This window comes from Condylura cristata, unplaced genomic scaffold, assembly GCF_000260355.1.
Source record: "Condylura cristata isolate star-nosed mole 26May11 unplaced genomic scaffold, ConCri1.0 scaffold00004, whole genome shotgun sequence".
In the NCBI taxonomy this organism is placed as follows: Eukaryota; Metazoa; Chordata; class Mammalia; order Eulipotyphla; family Talpidae; genus Condylura; species Condylura cristata.
The window spans coordinates 16921393-16940014 of record NW_004567105.1 but is presented as its reverse complement, the minus strand read 5'-3'; the positions used below and the strand labels follow the sequence as shown (position 1 = coordinate 16940014).

General features: G+C 31.9%; 1 protein-coding gene across 1 annotated transcript in view; it reads right to left on the bottom strand.

Moving 5' to 3' along the window:
• Window positions 1–100: 100 nt before the first annotated feature.
• The window catches only part of EEA1 (early endosome antigen 1), a 93737-nt gene continuing 75215 nt past the window's right edge, over window positions 101–18622 (bottom strand). Inside the window, exons 19-30 of the mRNA XM_012735139.1 lie at window positions 16493–16632; window positions 14967–15297; window positions 13793–13894; window positions 11829–12023; window positions 10785–10967; window positions 6681–6866; window positions 6153–6284; window positions 5116–5301; window positions 3974–4212; window positions 3024–3144; window positions 2348–2446; window positions 101–1553 (exon numbers count right to left, since the gene is read on the bottom strand). Of these exons, the coding sequence (XP_012590593.1) occupies window positions 1431–1553; window positions 2348–2446; window positions 3024–3144; window positions 3974–4212; window positions 5116–5301; window positions 6153–6284; window positions 6681–6866; window positions 10785–10967; window positions 11829–12023; window positions 13793–13894; window positions 14967–15297; window positions 16493–16632 (2037 nt within the window). The 3' untranslated portion in view covers window positions 101–1430. The remainder of the gene's footprint in view (window positions 1554–2347; window positions 2447–3023; window positions 3145–3973; window positions 4213–5115; window positions 5302–6152; window positions 6285–6680; window positions 6867–10784; window positions 10968–11828; window positions 12024–13792; window positions 13895–14966; window positions 15298–16492; window positions 16633–18622) is intronic.

The following is an 18622-nucleotide window of genomic DNA, read 5'->3' as shown; positions in this document are numbered from 1 at the left end:
GAAGTATGATTACACCTTTTACTTGGAGATAAATTCTAGACTAAAAAACTGTCTTATAATACTATGTGACCTACCTGAAGGGACTGATTCTCTCTATATATATATATATACTTAGCCACTGTTTCACTTTGTATTATAACTTTGAGACTCCTAAATACTTTTGTTTTGGTGATACTCTATTCTTCTGGTTATTACTTCAAGATAATTTCATGGCATTAATTTTGCACCCTAAAATAAATGGAACCCCAAATTTAGAGCCATTTTTAAATTTAAAGTCATTTTTAAATTTAAGTAAAGTTCATAACATTTAAAGTTCTTCCCTACTAGGTAACACTAAACTATATAGTAGAATATTTGTTGTCTGTTTTGTACTTTTGTATTTGTTTTCATAAGATTATAGCAATATTATAGCAATAGTTTTAAGATCAAAATTATAAAATAATTATAGTAAGCAAAGCTATGCACAGGAAGTTAAAACAAATAAAAGAAAAAACACAGATCCATTAAGAGAGTAAATTCAGTTTCCTGACAATGCTGGGAAAACAAAATGAAGGTAATAACATGAAAGCTTATCTAAGAACATTTCCTGCTTACAGAAAAACTAGGAATATGACCATTATACAATTTCTATTATTCATTCTCCAATTGGGGGTGAGGGTAGAAAGTTTTATAGAATTCTTAATAGAAAATATGGAAGTTCAAAAATAATATAGAAGAAGACAAAGAGAAAAAGAAAAAGTAAATCTAATTTTTAAAACACCAAGATAACCATATAGAAAGCAAAGTGGTTTTACAGAGATTCTCATAAAATTCACCCAAGAGGATTTAATGAGTACTGTTAAAACAAAAACCATGTTTGAATTCATGGTGAATACATATTTCAACATAAACTGTATTTAGTACACTCAAATAGTAAATACATAACACTGGCAACATAACAATGCAGCTGAGCTAAGGACCTATAGTTCTGTGCATGACTTCACAAAGAGAATATTTAATACAACTAATGGATTATTGTGCAACCTATATGGTAACATCATCCATGTACATACCTGTATATAAAATTTAAGAGAAAGAAGAAGCAAGCTATGGAACAGTACCCAGTCATTTATGAATAATGAAATTATATTTAAAAAAATACATTGCTATTTTCTGTTCAAAGTTTATTTACATTTCATTGGCTGATTCTAAACTTATCATGAAAGCTGTTTCAGGGGTAAGTGGGGGAAAAGTAATGAAAGTTGAGCCCAAGTCTCACAAAAATAGAAGAGTTTACTTGATATTGATAACATTCCAAAATATATGTACTCTAATTTGGTCTAGAATGGCAACCACTGTCCCAATCAAATAGTAGTCCAAGACCTCTATTAAGTGCATTTATTATAAAACCTACTATCTGTATAATATTACTTTGAAGTTGTGATAATCCATCATCCTTGTAAGTCATTGAAACATGCATCACAGACACGAACAGGCTTCTTGGAAGAAGGAGTTAAGGCATTTTTGGCAGAACACTCAGCACAGAAGATATTTCCACACTGTCTGCAGTGATGCTGCAAATGACAAAGACAATTTCAAGCACAAAAAGTATACTGAAAGCATTGTGAGGCTGCAAGAATACTGTAAATCACAAAGTGGGTAGTGTATTATTTAATAACGTAATACTTAAATGTGTTAACTTAACCTTTTAGTTGAATTAGACGTTCCCTATTTATGATACTATGCCAGACATTTCATATGGGTTTATCATGGAATTCTCAAAAGAACCCTTGGGGACATTAAAAAGTGTTAACAGAGGGAAGTGCGTGGACTATGGTGATGGTACATGGGTGACTCGGTGATGGGAAACCCACAGGGATTACAATGGAGATGGGAAAAAAAAATGTACAAAATGATGTTAAAAAAAAAGTTATAAATAAAATAAATCTTCAAAAAAAAAAGTGTTAATAAAGCACCTCTATCAGGTGAAAAACTTCACCAAAAGTTTCAGTCATAATTTCTTCAACAGGAATATAAACTTGAAATATCATATGATGGTTATTATGATGTCATTATGATATTATGATATTATTTTGAACAAATGTTCTTCATCCCTGCCTTTTCTTCCTTTAAAGCTCTCAAAGATGACTAAACCATGAGTTTAATCCTAGTGTATTTATTACTTTAGAAAATGATTGTTCAAAAATGTAACTGAGCAGGAAATCAATGTCTGAATTTAAAACTGCAATTCAAACACTTACGCTAACCAGAAACGAGATAGTATGAAGTTTAATTGCTATGTATAGTAGTTAATTGTTACCAACAAATAAAATCCAAAAATCACACCTACATGAACAAAACCACTTACCCGCCTCACTGTTACTGAAAAGCCTTTTCCACATGCCATACAGTTTTGTACTTCATTGTCCTCCGCCCATTTTCTATTCAATGCTTGCGTTTGTTTGATCTGTTAGAAAATACATTATAATATTCAATGTTGTAAAGAATGATAAGTTCTAATTTATTACCCAAATTCCAAAAAAAAAAATGTTTTATAAAATATGCACTACAGAATAAAAATTTTAAAAATTAGAAATACTTTGGTCAACTTCCATTGTTAAAAGTGGCTACATTCATAAGTGTGAATGACCAAAAAATTAAACCTAAAGCAAACCAAATTTTATTCCTCAAAGGTATTAGCAATTTTTAATCTAACCCTAGTGATCAACCCTTCCTCAGGAGCACACACACACAGATATTTTTAGCACAAGGCCACTCATCTATTCTTTGGTGTTTTTTAATTTTGTAATTCCTTCCCAGTATTGACAATTGAAGGATTACGTGAGTCTCTAACCTCTGGGATCTCTCAGACAAGCTCTTTATCTTTTATATTTAGCTACCCATAAGCCATACAACCCTGCTATGCAGACAGTAGTTATCCAAGAATAACCTGTTTAATGAGATTTTTGTGAAGTATGATTACACCTTTTACTTGGAGATAAATTCTAGACTAAAAAACTGTCTTATAATACTGTGTGACCTACCTGAAGGGACTGATTCTCTCTGCCCAGCTCCTGAACAGCTGCAGTTGTATTATCCAACTTTCTCTGCAATTCTAGAACTTTGGTTTGAAGCTTTTCTATTTCACCTTCTCCTTTAAGACATCTAGGATAGAACACAAAGAGAAACTTTTTTTAAAAAAAAAAGATACTTGGAAAAAAAGTAATAACATTTCCAGAATGTGGACAATAAACTACTTTTAAATACATACAAGTATAATTAATACATTAAATTTCAATTAACTGTTTCAAGAGTCTTTATATTTTTTTTTTTAAAGATTTATTTATTTATGCATACAGAACTGGGATACAGGCCAGAGGCTCGGGGCGGTGAGAGGCTTCACCAGAGACAGAGTGGGGAGCAGAACAGGCAGATCGACGAAGTACACTGCTGAGGGGAGCAGCGGGCGGGTCAGGAGAGGTCTGCCGCGCCATGTGGTCACCTCCAGGGCAGGCAGGAATCGAACTCATGCGGAAGTGGCTTTAGCTTCTCAGTGCAGTGCTTTAACCCACTGCGCCACCAGGGAGGGCCTCAAGAGTCTTTATATTTTTTAAAGATTTATTTTTATTTTTTATGTATATTAGAACTGGGGTATAGACCAGAGGTGTGGGGGGTGAGAGGATTCACCAGAGACAGAGTGGGAAGCAGAACAGATGGTTCTGCTGAGCGGAGCAGCAGGCAAGAAGTCTGCTGGCCGTCTGGGTCAGCTTCCTGGCCAGGGATGGAACTCAGGCTGCAGTGACTGGCAATTGCTTGACAGTGCTGAGACTTTAACCCATGTGCCACCAAGGAGGCATTGGTGTAAGAGTTTTTAAATGATTATTTACATACATACACAAGTTAAATACTTTCCTTAATATTCTTCTAAACATACAGGATATGATAATGTCTTCATCACTTAGAATGGAAATACTTTGCTAGAAAAATCAATCACCTTTCTAATAATGCCCTCCTTTCATCTTGATTATTTTGAACTGTTGCTTCTAATACCGCAATATCACCCCGTAAGTCATCCGTTTGCTTTTCAAGCTCACTAACTCTCCGTTGACTAGACTGCCACTCCTTCTTTACAGTGCCCAAGTTTTCATTTAAGGCTGTAATCTGCATAGTAAGTTTAGCTTCATTTTCTTCATGCTTCTTCATTCCTACTTCTTTTTCTTTTATTTCAGAGTGCTGAAAAAAGGAAAAACAATGGGGAAATATCTTGCAATATAGTACAAAATAAATTCTATTGAATTTAAAATATTGGTGCATAAATAATATTACTTCTTCAGAAAAGATGGTGGGAAAAATATTCATTATACACTAATAAAATCGATCCCACAAACATCTGTTCAATTTGCACTAGCTCAAAGGCCATATGCTAAAAATGAGAGTTAGCAAGTCTCTTATAAGATCAAGGTCAAGTAAAGCAACTTGAGATTTTTCTTTTTTCCACCAGAGCAGGCGAACCACACATTTAGGGATAGCAAGGTACTCTGGGGACAAAGTTGGTATTTCCTTATGTCTCAGATTTCACAAGCATCCTTTTGTCTCTATCAACCTGCCAAAAAACAAATCTTCAATCTCTGTGTGAACTTGAAGCTGCAATTTTTCAACTATAACAGTCAAGAGTCCAGTTATCTGAGGATATTTGGACTTAATTCAACAGAGGAAAGCCAGATGCTTCCCATTTGGCGTGCACAACACAGGGAAGGAAGAGTAGACTTATTCCCAAGTCACATATCCATTTCCCCATCAACATTTGCTTTGACCAAACAAATGAGTTTAACATGATCAGCATTTGTGTCATTTACCTCAATCTACATAGTTGTAGGTTTATTTGTATTTCTGGCACTAAAAGTGTTTTTACATTTTTTCAATTTTTACTTGGATTTTTATTTAAATAAACCAAAACAAGTAGAGAGTAAAATAATTCCAATCAAATGTCAGTTATTTAAACAAATAAGATCTCCTTTCTTAGTCACAAACTAAAATGTTAGCATTTCAGTCAACATTTCCAAGCAGAACCCTCTCTTACTGGATTGATTTACAAAATCAGTTACAAGATGTATTTCCCACCATGAGCTCACTGACCAGTTTAGCTTCTTTCTCAATAAACCCTTTCTTTAACTCTTCTTCTTCTTTCTTCACTTGCTCTTTTATCATTTGCTGGGTTTTCTTCTCCTGTTCAAGAGTTGCCTTCAGGGCGTCCACTTTCCCCTGAAGCTCTAATTTCTGCTGAATTAAAAGCTGTTTGGCATCCTTGAGATTTGTTACCTCCTAATAAAAAAGTATCATCCTTAATAGTAAATATTTCAAAAGATAGCTCAAATTCATGCAAGGTATCATAGCAAATGTAATATTGGTTCTAGCCTCTTCTCTCATGAGTGTCTTACAAATTAGTATTACAAACAACTGGCTAAAAAGATGTACTTTCTGCTCAACAATCATTTAAAACAAAATAATACATGGCATGTGCATGTTCCGATTAATTTATATGGAAAAAGAAAAATCTTTGCTCAAAATTTCCATTTCTTAGCAAGTATAAATACACATGTATAGATCACCATTAAGGTAGCACACACTATGTTAGGTCCTAGAGACACTTCATAAAGATGAATTATTTACACTTCCTATTTTCAGGAAGTCACTTTGGGAAAATATAATGACATAGTAATCAGTTATATAGCAAAATGGCAAGTATAATAATAGACAAATAATATTACGAAAGCATTCAAGTAGATTTACAATCTTTCTCTAAGAAAATGAGTAACATTTTACAGAGCGTATTATAAACAAATAGTTTCTTCTACTGACATCCTACCTGTACCTACCATAAAATGTTCAGAACAAGAAATCATTTGAAAATTTGAAAAACACAGAATTTCTTAAAATTTTAATTCTAAATATTCAGATATGTTAAAGTTTACTATTTACAAGCATAACTTTCTAAATCAGTGGTTCTCAATGTAATGTAACAGTTTTACTCAGTGATCTGAACACAAAACTGGCAGTTTCAACATAAGAATACTCTTAAGTGCGAGACTATTTGTCAAAAAGAGTAGATTTCTCAATAAATATATATTTTTAACTTAAAGAAGAATAAAAGAACACTGCTAGTCTTCACTTACCTTTACACTTTCCTGTATATGGGACTTGAGTTCTTCACCCAATTTAGCAATTTCTTTTTCTTGTCTACACTTAATTTCCTCTATCTCTGCCAGTTTAGATTTTTCATTGACTAGTTCTTTTTCTTTCAGCGACTGTTGAAAAAATAATTTAAAAGTTAATGCTTAACTTTTATTAAATTGAAAAACAATGTAATAAAAATGACAGCAACTATTTTATGACATAATCTCTGCCCCCTTTCTACCTACGTTAAACAAATTAATTACCTTCTCTTACATCTGAGTCCTTATTTATACAATTTTTAAAAACTACAAAGGGCAGTAAGAAAAATGGGCAGGCATGATAAAAAGGTTCTTAAAAAGCACTTTCAGGCATTGTAATTCCAGCTGCTTGACCTGATTTGTCAGAAACTAGAAATCCAAGAAAGAGAGATACTGAAAATAAAGGTGACATCGGCCTTAAGACTTTTAAGTGGCTAATTGCTGGCCATTGCAACTCTAAAATTCTAGTTAGGTAAAAAAATGAAATACCTTTTCTTTTTGAATATCTTGTAGAGTTTTATGCTGTTCCTTCAGCTGCTGTTCTTTCTTTGCTGAATCCTGTTCCAACACAGACTTTGCAGTCTTAAGTTCTTGGATCAATTTATTTTGGTTTCCAATTTGATTTCTGTTTGAAATCAAGTCCTCCTGTGCTAAAGAAAGCTTCTCTTCTACAGACTGATAAAAACAATTGTCCAAAATTATTATATGTCGTTTTTAAGGCAAATTTCAACAGAAACATAACAAGCAACATAAACATTGAAAAACAGTATACTGTAAGAAGATATTATGTTCTACCCTTAGTAAGGTCATGGAAAAGAGTTGTAGATAATTAATTCTCTTCTCTTGTCTAAGGGAATCATTTGTAGTATAAAATATTTGGTAAGACTGAAGCCATTCTATAACCCCTAGAAATAATTTATAAGTATTTCATGGCCAAGTGATATGAAGGAATGTCATTAAGTAAACTATAATGTTCAGAGAACATACATACGGGAGGACATGTAAAAAATTTTTATGAGATATGGTTAAATTTTATGTTACATATACTTATGTTTTCTAAGATAGGTAATATCCCTTGACATTATAGAATCTTTTAATTGATAACAAGAGTTTTATCCTAGGAGAAAAATAATTATATTTCACATCTGCCAAACTAAGCAAGTGAACTGAAAAGCAAAAAGTTAACCAGACATCTGAAGTTCTATTTTTAAGACCATCATCCCATTCTTTTAACTTCCCATCAATGTGACGGAAGTAATGTCAGTTAACGCAGACCACAGTTACTGCCTGTTCAAAAGCCCAAATATTTTGTAAAACTTACTATTAGATTTCATTTTGAGGTCAACATGGTTAACAGGTGAGTAATGGAAAATGGCATGAACCTTGCCACTCATAGCTACTAATGCTAAGTATAAGCATGGAAGGGGATAATGATGATAATCTACCATCTGGAAATGGAACCTGTCCTTTTTATCTGAGATCTAGTTTCTTTAAAAATGAGATAAAGCAATAGAAAGGATGAATCCCTGCTGGCTAGGCTTGAAATTCAAAAAATTATAAATATGAAAAAAAAAGACTATTTCATGTATATAATGAACTTCTTGAACAAAAAAGTTAACTCCTTATTAGAAAAACTCTGTTCAGAAGTCTTTCTGATATAAATTAAATTTGAACTTTCAGTGGTTTCCAATAGAAAACTAAGAATCATAAGGTTTCTTTTCAGGAAAGACTAAGCAGCTAATTATTAATTGAACATACTACTTCAGTAGACAAGAAGATATAAGATGGCCCTTGACTTAAAGTAGCTGATTCTATAACCTGAAAAACAGAACTAGTATGTAAAATGGAAGGTACACAAGGAAATAGTCATTTTTTATGTACCACACACAGAAAAATTAACACGAGAGCCCTCATATTCAACCATGGAATGTGTTTACAGAAGACTTCATAGTATGTATCGGAACTGACCTATCACAAAGGGTGAGAGTGATTTCAGATAAAATGAACAAAATTGACAAAGTCTATTCCATATCATATCACCCATAATCACAATCACTGTAATTAGGTAATAGAGATGCTTAGCCAATGTTAGAGAACACCAAGGTTTGCTGCAGTGTGGAAGGCAAACTCTAACAATTATTTCAAAATGCCCTGGTTTAAGTAATAGCCTACATAATTTTAAACTCACAAAACCTTCTCACTAAGTCAAGCTCAAAATGAGGACTCCTCTATGAAATTTTTTCTCAGTATGTCAAGACATATTACTCTGTCTTGTCTCCAAACATTCATCTATGTCTATGTCACACCTTTTAAATATTTCTTTTAGCTATCCTAGACCATATTACTTCTACCTGTTCAGCATCTCTTCTTTTGGAAAATTCCTTCTCCCATTCCATGGTTTTCTTGGGGTTCTGGAACCCAACCACTACACCCATTAGAAATAAGTAAATGTCTACATAGACCAACTACTAATAGTGACTTTGAATGCACTAGTCACATTATAGCAGCAAAGTAAAAAGGAATTCCTGCAGTGTTCTGTGGTTGCCATTGTTTTTTGTCTGAACCAGTAACTTTCTTCTTTCAAAATAAAACTTTTAAATTTTCATTAGCACTTTTTCTTGATGTCTGATAAAAATAACAAAAACAGTGACACATTAAGGTGATCTATATGTAATTCTAACACATTCATCTCACACAAGGTACAAAATTTATAATTAAATTTCAGTTTTAATATTTCTCAACAACAAAAACATACAGCAAAGCAAATCTGAAATAGTCATAAAATTTAAGTATTTCATAAATAATCCAGCAGATGGGGCTAAAGGCATAGATCATGCCAGCAGATGTTCTGGTATTTTGGTGTCACAGTGGCAGCCTTGACTTAGGTGGGTATCATGTTATATGGTTCCAAATCTCTATCTAACTTGCTTATATACAACAAGATCATATGGCATTATTGAGGCAAAGGAAAAATAATGACTGACAATTAATTGATCTATAAATATTATTAGAATTTCTCCAGGAATTTTTTATAAACTTCCTAAGTAGTTAGGATACTTCTGATTTTGCAAGCATTACAATAGAATTCATCAACATTCTACCTTACAAAAACATGTGAAATGATGGCGTAAAAACAGAGGACAATAAATCAGGATAACTAAGATCTATCTAATCATGGTTCTGTAATTATTCATTGTTGGGTTGGTCACAAACAAACCCAAACCTCAATCTCCTCATCTGTACAAGGAGCTTTGAAAAGAGGATCTATCCTCAGCATCTTAACACTGTGCTTTCAGCAAGTGGGTCAGGAGAGGTCTGCCTCACCATGTGGATCACGTCTGGGGCTGGGATCAGGATTGAACTTATGCTGAAGTGGCTTTAGCTTCTTAGTGCTGGTTTTTAACACGCTGCACAACCAGGGAGGGCCCTGATCCCAATCTTTTAACTTAACTTCCAAGCACAAACTTGCACTTTACCAAAACCGTAATGGTAACAATCTAACTGCTCATCCTCACTCAGCTCCTTTTCTCAAATGAGCCCCTGTGTAAAACCACCTTCTCAGGACTATATACTCAATTTTTATATCCTACCTAGTTAAGTCTTACATACCTCATAAAGAAATCTACAATGTCCTATGAGTTAAGTATAAACATAGTATATATGTTACATATGTAATAAGCATTTGGTGATTTGCAACAGAATTTTTCAACAATGTACTTTAAATGAAATAAACATAACCCCCCCAAAAAAAACATAATATTCCACCTTGACAACAAAAGAGAACTAGATGAATCATCTGTTGTTACCTGTTTACTATTTTTCCTTATCATTAATTCTAGTAAAAATGATACCTTAGGGCCCTCCCTGGTGGCGCAGTGGGTTAAAGCACAGTACTAAGAAGCTAAAGCCACTTCAACATGAGTTCAATCCCCGTCTACTCCCCACTCTGTCTCTAGTGAATCCTGTATCTCTGTATCTCTGTCCTATACTCCAGTTCTGTATATATAAATAAATAAATCTTAAAAAAAAAGGTACTTTATCAAATCAATATTATTGCCAATAGCAATTTCTCATACATGCTTAGATAGATAAGGTTACATTTATTTTGGAGTTATAATTTCATTTTAACCATTAAACTTTCTAGTAATTTTGGGAAGTTGACAGTTACATAAAACTAAACTCAATATTGCCTGACAAACAAGAGAAAATTACTTGCATCCTCACAAGTGATTTACATTTAAAATGCCTTAGATTTTTTAATAGCAGCTCTTAATAAAAGTTATTTTCACATAAAGTTATTCTCACATAAAGACAGCAAAGAATTTAGATAAGTTTATAATGCAGCAATTAACATACTTCCAAATTATTTTGCTACAAAAGTTATGACTTGTTTTTAAATGCTAATATTCACATATATCTCATTAAAATACAAAACAGTTTTTAAAAGTATACTTTAAAAAATGATTTAGTTGAAAACATGTATAATATCCCACAAATACTAACATTGCCTTACTCATTTGAGTTCAAATCAACCATTTAATAACGTCAATAAACAATTTATTGTGTTTTACGATATAATCTAGTTTACTATACCTTGAGATCTTGCCTTGTAGCCAGAAGTTCAGATTCCTTTCCATAGAAATCAGATTGAAGCTGTTTTAAAGTTTCTTGGCTTTTATCATAGGAGTCCTGTAATGCTGACATTCTCTCTTTCTCTGCCAAGAGCTCATGTGCTGCTTGTGTTGACTGCTGTTGTAGTTTATTCTCAAGCTCTGTCTAAAACATATGATAATTATTTAAAATAGTATGTATATCAAAAATCTGTAAATATACAAAATGAAATCCACATAACTAAGGAGATTCCTCAGAACAATTTGAACTGCATTTATACTCTGAAATTCTTTCACTTTAGTAAAGACCAACCTACATTTTTACAGCCACAAAGTTAAAGAATTGCACAACACAGTATATCCCAATTTAAAAACTAAAAAAGTGAAAAAAAAAGAAGCTATTATTTAATTTTTCAATGCAATTAAATAATGAAAAACAAAATTCACTGGAAAATCCTAAATATCAAAGTCTCGGGGACTTTCTGACAAAGATGCAGTGCTTGATGCTTCAGAAGATTATGCCACTTGAGGTTAAACTAAGTGAAATTTCTACATGAAAGAAATGAAAATACATGAAAAACCATACACAATGTATACCAATACATATACAATGTAAACAAATGTTACTCAATAAAAATAAATAAAACCAAAAAAGGTTCTCATTTTGTGCTTTGTTTTCATTCCCTAAACAAGCACAAATTTTTTTAAAATTCCTTTAAAATTTTCTAATACACAAAATATTATACAATGTATTCCCTTAACATGTTAGTTATTATTTTATAAAAAGTTCATGTTGTATCTATCAAACAAGTGGTTTAGCCTAGAACTTCAAATAGGAATTATCTGTCAACATGGTTATAATGAATGAAAGTCCAGACTTAGACATTCAACCATATAATCAAGTGTATTTGCTTATTTAAGTTAGAAAAATCTTGAGCATATATATTTTTCTACATTGCAACTCATCTGTGCTAATAATATTCATTGCAAAGTTATTCTCCCCATAAAGTAAGTGTCATTGCACTACCTTCTGTGAAACACTAATTTTAATTTCCCCTTGAAGATTTTCAATTTGCTTTTTCTTCTGTTCATTCAGCTGCTTTAGCTCATTTAAGTTTCCCCGAAGTTGTTGTTCTTCTTTTTCCTTTTGTTTTAAAGAATTCTGGGCCAGTGTGACTTGCCCCTGCACTGAATTGAGTTCTAACTGCAACTGATGAGAAGTCTAAAAGAAAATAAAATCTGTTCAGCATTCATTTAATCATTTAGCACCCATTTACTAAGTGTTTACTGTGCCAGGTACTACTGTAGGCAGAAACCACTGAGCCTGCTATTTCACAAATAGCCAATAGTAAACCGTAAAGGAAAGTCCTGCTCTCATAGAGCCTTTACAGTGGACACTATTCACTAGTAGATGACATGGTAGATTATCTTCAGTATTTGCCTGGTCCTCTTCTTTTTTAACTCATTATTATATATTTGGATAGACCCTTTAAATACACTAGACTAGTATTCACTTGTATCAAAAAAAAATAGGGATAACATCAATTTCATATAGTTGAAATGATTATCTTTCAAGAATATTCTCAAAATACAACAGAGTTGATCTGTCACAGTTAACCAAAAAGAATAACCTTACCTTAACTATAATAAGACTAATAAGCATATGTATTTAGTATCTGTCTGATCACACTCTATCATACAGCAGTTACTGACTGTTTACGTATCTAAATGATGTACTTTGCTACTATCTTATTTTTTATAATCTTTTAGGATATATTTCAGTTCAAAATTAGATATCACATAATAGAAGTCATACTGAGTTCTTTCTGTGATCGAGATGAACTACAACTAACTCACACTCTGAGTCAAAGTCATGCTTTCATATTTTAGACATATTATATTAGGACCCAATTTAAACACTTGCCCATATTCAAAGTTACTTCTGAAAATGTTTTAGTGCTATTTAAGGATGCGCCAGATTAACTCCAATGCATAGGAATATATTTTTGTGTAAAACCAGAATTTCAACTAGAACTGTTAACTGCTAGAAGATAGTTAACAATAATAATGATTCTAATAATCAGTGATAAACTAATTGTTAAAATTTGATCATTTACTTTGTTATTGTCAGAGTTCTAAGCACTCTGAAATATACTAACCCATTTATTTCTTACAATAATTCTATGACATAGATTTTATTATTAGCCCCATTTTACTGCTGAGGAAACTGGGACATGGAGATTGAGGAATCTGCTTACTACAAGGCACACATTCTAACTAACAAATGGCACAATGAAAACAGAAATTTGGAAAATCTGGTTTCAGAGCTTAAACACTAAGACACTATAATTTTGTTGTTTATCTGCCTGGCATATACAACACAGACATCTTCTTTTGATTAGCAAACAGAAAATACAATCATATTAAAAGAATTGTCAGGACTAGGTTTTACTACTTTATCAAATCAAATTTCTAGAACGCTACATCCCTAGCCTATAGCTTCTAGAGGTATGTCTCAGAGAATAACAACAATATGTTATACTAATTGATTCACTCATTTGATTGATTGATGAAGCATAACAGAAGCATCACCTGTTTAAAAAAAAAAAGTACTGGTTGTTAAAGAATGATGCTCAAATATGTCATTAATATAAATGTCTATAAATTAAAAAGCCCTTAAAAAGATCACTTCTATAAAAAGATAAGCAAGACATTTTCTGACTGTATTAATGTTCCCTAACCTTAATTATCTAATTATAACTATATAGTTAGGTGACTTAATTGTCCACCTTTATAATACTTTATCTTAGGCCCTTTATTAAAAACTGGCTTAAATCTTTAGTAGGTAAAACATAAATGACAATTTTAAAAATACATGGACATATACATGTCCATGACACTTAGAAATAAACCCTTTATTTAAGCATTAGTATTAAAATATGAAGACTTTAAGGTTGACATATCTGCTGTTATAAAAACAGAAAATCTCACCTCCTTTTCTTTTTCTAGTGACTTTTTCAGTTCATTCTGTTCCTTAAATGTGCTTTCTGTCTGAATCTGAAGTTGATGCTTTAATTCTTTGCAAGTTTTTTCCTAAAAATAAGTAAATAAATAAAAATAGGAAACTATATTATATAGAAAATATAGTAAGCTTGAAAAGCTTGGTTACAAACTTAGTAAGAATCACACAGGTTATAAATAAGAATCAGTGGTGGGTTAAGAAGAGATAGAATCACCCATTGTAATTATAAAAACAGGCATTAAAATATCAATAAAGGGTGACGGAAAAAAGTTAAGTGAATCTATCTCAACCAAAAGTCACAATAAATACTTTCAATAAAATTTTAGAGTACTTTGGAAACCATTTGTTAATATCACATAATTAATTATAATTACTTAGGGTGTAGCACTACTGTATTAAAAGTAGAATAGGTTTCAAGAAAATGGAAACAAGAAAGTATTTTTAAGTAATAAAATAATAGTTATAGACAACTTGAGAGAAGATAAATAGATATTTTCCACACAGAACAAAAAAGCAACATACTAATATATCATGTTTTTTTACATACTACTAAACACTTTCACTGACCATACTGAAAACAAGAGTTTTATTTTGGCTGATAGTTTGGGTTATAATATTTCTGAGAGTATACCCTCTGTTAAGAAGCATTTTTAAAAAACTGTGTGAACTTTTTCTCTACAATTTAAATATATTTTATAGTATTAGTAAGATAAGGTGTTAAAGCTTTAAAATATTCAGTAAAAAATTAGAAAATTTGTGGTGCCAGAATTAAAAGCCAGCAAGATCTTTCTAAATATTTTTCTTTTTTTTTTTTTTCATGTAAGTAAACAGCATTCAACTAGTATCTCTATTCTCTATGGAAGTGTCCTTGAGGGCAAATGTGCTAGCTACCTTCTAAAATGTACTTTATAATAGCATTAGAGAAAAATTGTTGTTTGACTGAAAACATCCTTGGCTTTTGGGAAATCACACACACACTGGTATCTTTTTCGCAGGTTAAACATAGCCATTTCTTTACTCATAAAAACCATGTAGGATTAAAATAAACAGTGAATTAAATAGAATCACTACATTTAAATCGAAATTACTACATTTCAAACAAAAGAATCACCCTCACTAACAAAGCAAGTGTAAGCAACTAACCAAATCTAATATTGCAGCTTTCCCTTTCTGATTTTCCTTTTCAAATTCACTTTTGGAGTTTTTCAAAGACTCAGAAACTTTTGATAATTTCTCTTTTGCTGCAGAAAGCTCAGTCATTAATGTTTCTTTCTCTGTCTTCACTTTTTGTAGTTCTGTTGCTGCCATTTGAATTTTGTCACTCAATTCCTTGCGCTGTGCCTTTGCATCTTGACTTAAATTTTCAATTTCTTTTTTAAGGGTTATTTTTTCTTCTTCATGCGTGGTAAGTATTTGCTTAATATTTTGAAGCTCTTCAGATTTTTTCTGTAGATCCAACTTTGTACTAGATACTCTAAATAAAGAAAAGAAACAATCTTTTTAAAAATGTATTAATTCCATTTCAGAATAAATTACTTTTGAGATATAAGACTTTCCTATGTAATTCAGAAATAAAGATATTAATGTCTCTAAATTAAACCAAACAACAACAACAAAATAAAAAGGGCAGCTGAACATATGAACCATTGATTTAATAAATGGAGATGATTTTCCTGAAGTTAAAAAGTTAGTGGGAACTTCAAAACTATCTAAACCTCCTGAGTAATCCAGTCTTATCCACCACAGTGGATCCCAAAAGAAATCATATACTATACACACACATTATTTATAGAAAACCCTCTAATTTACAAAGGCCAGAGGGGTTTTTTTCATGTACCTTAAAGAACCTATTCCAAATTTGTTAGTCACAAATCATATAGAAACTTTTGTCTGCTTCATTTCAATGTAAAATTCACTATGCTCATTATTATTCCATTTCAATAAAGTTCAAAATGCCAAACATTAATCCATGAGACTGAAATCAGAATTGTAGTTATCTATGGGGAAAGGGTAAGGTATTGATGAGAAGGTCACACAAAGAAACCAACCAGTGGTGATGAAAATGCTTTAGGTGTTGGGGGTTCATGGCTATACAAGAGTATGCATTTATTAAAGCTCAAGTAATAAATAAGATTTGTACATTTAGCTGAATGTGAACTTTACATTAATATTTTTGAAAGGCATGCTGATTCTGGTGTTTTCCTTCTGCCCATAATTACAGGCATTCTGTCAAAATGCATGATAAAGATCAAATTGATCATTTCTGATAGTTATCCATTTTCCTACTTGACACAGTGCCTCAAAGAACCCTATTTTTAGATTATACATGTACAAACGTCTCTCCATTTGTTAATTTAACATTAATTTATTCAAATTAGTAAACATTTCAAAACAACTGCCTTAACCCATAGAAATGAGTACCACTATTACTAAAGAAAACAGACTAGATAACCCAAAGTTTATAAAACTAAGTTTTCTGTCATTTTCCTAAGTCAGGTAATTTTAAGCATATTATGATGACTATATTTTTCATTCACATTAAAAGCAGCTTATAGAATCAACACAGAAAAATATTTAACAAGTCTTTAAATGCTGTGATAGAAAAACTGAATCCTTAAGGAAAATTTAATAGTTAATTTATAATTCTCTCCCATAAGTAGTTTACTTACATTTCCTTCTCCATTTCAAGTTTTTTACTGAATTCAGTAGCTCTAAGCTCTAAATCTGCATTCAGCTGTCTTTGCTGTTGCAGATCTTGCAAAACTTGCTCCTTGCTTGTTTTAACTTCAAGAATATCAGTTTCTAGTTTCTATAAAAGAAATATAATAACCAAGATTTTTAATGTTAATAATTAGCTATCTCACTTTAAGTACTATAACACTTTCATTTATATTCAACTTGATGTTGATACAAGATATAACACACAAAAATACAAAATACTTACATTATAATAAAAAACACATACTGAAACTGTTACAAAATACTTACATTATAATAAAAAACACACACTGAAACTGTAAGGGAATTATTTTAGAATCTTCCAGAAGACCTAACAGCAGGTTTTAGACAAAAGAAAGTCACTAATGGCTTAGTTTTTATAAAAAAAATTCTGCTAAAGATAATAACCCTAAAATAATTACATTTGTCATTTGAATAAGTTATTAATGCAAGGTTATTAAAGTTACTAATACAATACATTCTGAAAAAAATAGGCAATAGATTCACACACAGGCCCACTTAAAATATACTACCATTTATACTCACAGTTATCAACATTTTCTGTTGATATTCACATATTCAAAGCTAAAATGGAATTTTCCTGTCATTCTCTTCATTAATACCTACTGACCATCAAATATAAAGCCAATTAAATTTCTGAATTCACCTCTTTAACCTTTTGGTCTAGATGAGATTACTATTCAGTGTAGGATCTATATCATACATATATATAACTATGTGTATATTTTTCCAGATTTATAAAATGAAACTGTTTAGTATTAATTTATATATATGTAAGCAATGCATTTTCTGGTATAGCTGTGATAATTTTGTAACACTAAATATAATTAAATATAAGCCAGTTTGGGTACCTGTGGCTTTTATTCTACCCTTATATTGAGTATTTGCTATAACTAAAATGATTCTATTACAATATACCTATACAACATAAGGAATACGTCCTAACAAAACAAAACAAAAAAGTTGATAATCACAACAGACACCATAGTTTCTAAATAACTATTTAATAAAGATTCCCAAATAGAAATCTCATTTGACGCTTTTCAAGAAAACATTTTCTCTTCTTTTCAAGTAATATATAGTCTGTATTATTATCATTTACTATAAAGAAAAAAGAACCGATAAAGAAAAAAGTTGTAAATATTCTTACTATTATGTTGGTGTGGATACATACACACCATGATTCTGATACTGTACACTGTTTCCTCTGATTGTGGAGGCATAACTTACTCATGGATATAATAAGACACATTTTTGTTTAACTGATTCCAATTTTAAGGACAAAGAACTCAGGTCAAAAAGCATCTGTGGGGGCCCTCCCTGGTGGTGCAGCACTACGAAGTAAAGCCACTTCAGCATGAGTTCAATCCCCACCTACCCTGGAGGTGACCCACATGGTGAGGCAGACCTCTTCTGACCCGCCCGCTGCTCCCCTCAGCAGCGTGCCTCATCAATCTGCCTGTTCTGCTCCCCACTCTGTCCCTGGTGAATCCTCTCACCCCCCTGCACTTCTGGCCTATATCCCATTTCTGTATGCATAAATAAATAAATCTTTAAAAAAAAAAGAAAAAGAAAAGCATCTGTGATATGCCTAATCAGTTAGTCTCTTTACTAAATTAATGTTTTAACATAGAGGTATATATAATAAGATAGAATTTACTATGGCCTAAATCTATTACTAAACTAGAAGCAAAATTCAAAGGACATATGTATGTGAAATTAAAAAAAATAATCTACCAATCTGAAATATAATAAAAAGGTAAGGAGAAGGAAAAAAATGAATGATGGCACATAAGAGACTTTGTAATAACAAAATGATAAGTTTCTTGTATTTATAAAGGGTACCCTAGTTGGTTGTCTCTTTAAAACATGCACTACAGGCCCTCCCTGGTGGCGCAGCGGGTTAAAGCACAGCACTGAGAATCTAAAGCCGCTTCCGCATGAGTTTGATTCCTGCCTGCCCCAGAGGTGACCACATGGCGTGGCAGACCTCTCCTGACCCGCCTGCTGCTCCCCTCAGCAGTGTACTTCATCGATCTGCCTGTTCTGCTCCCCACTCT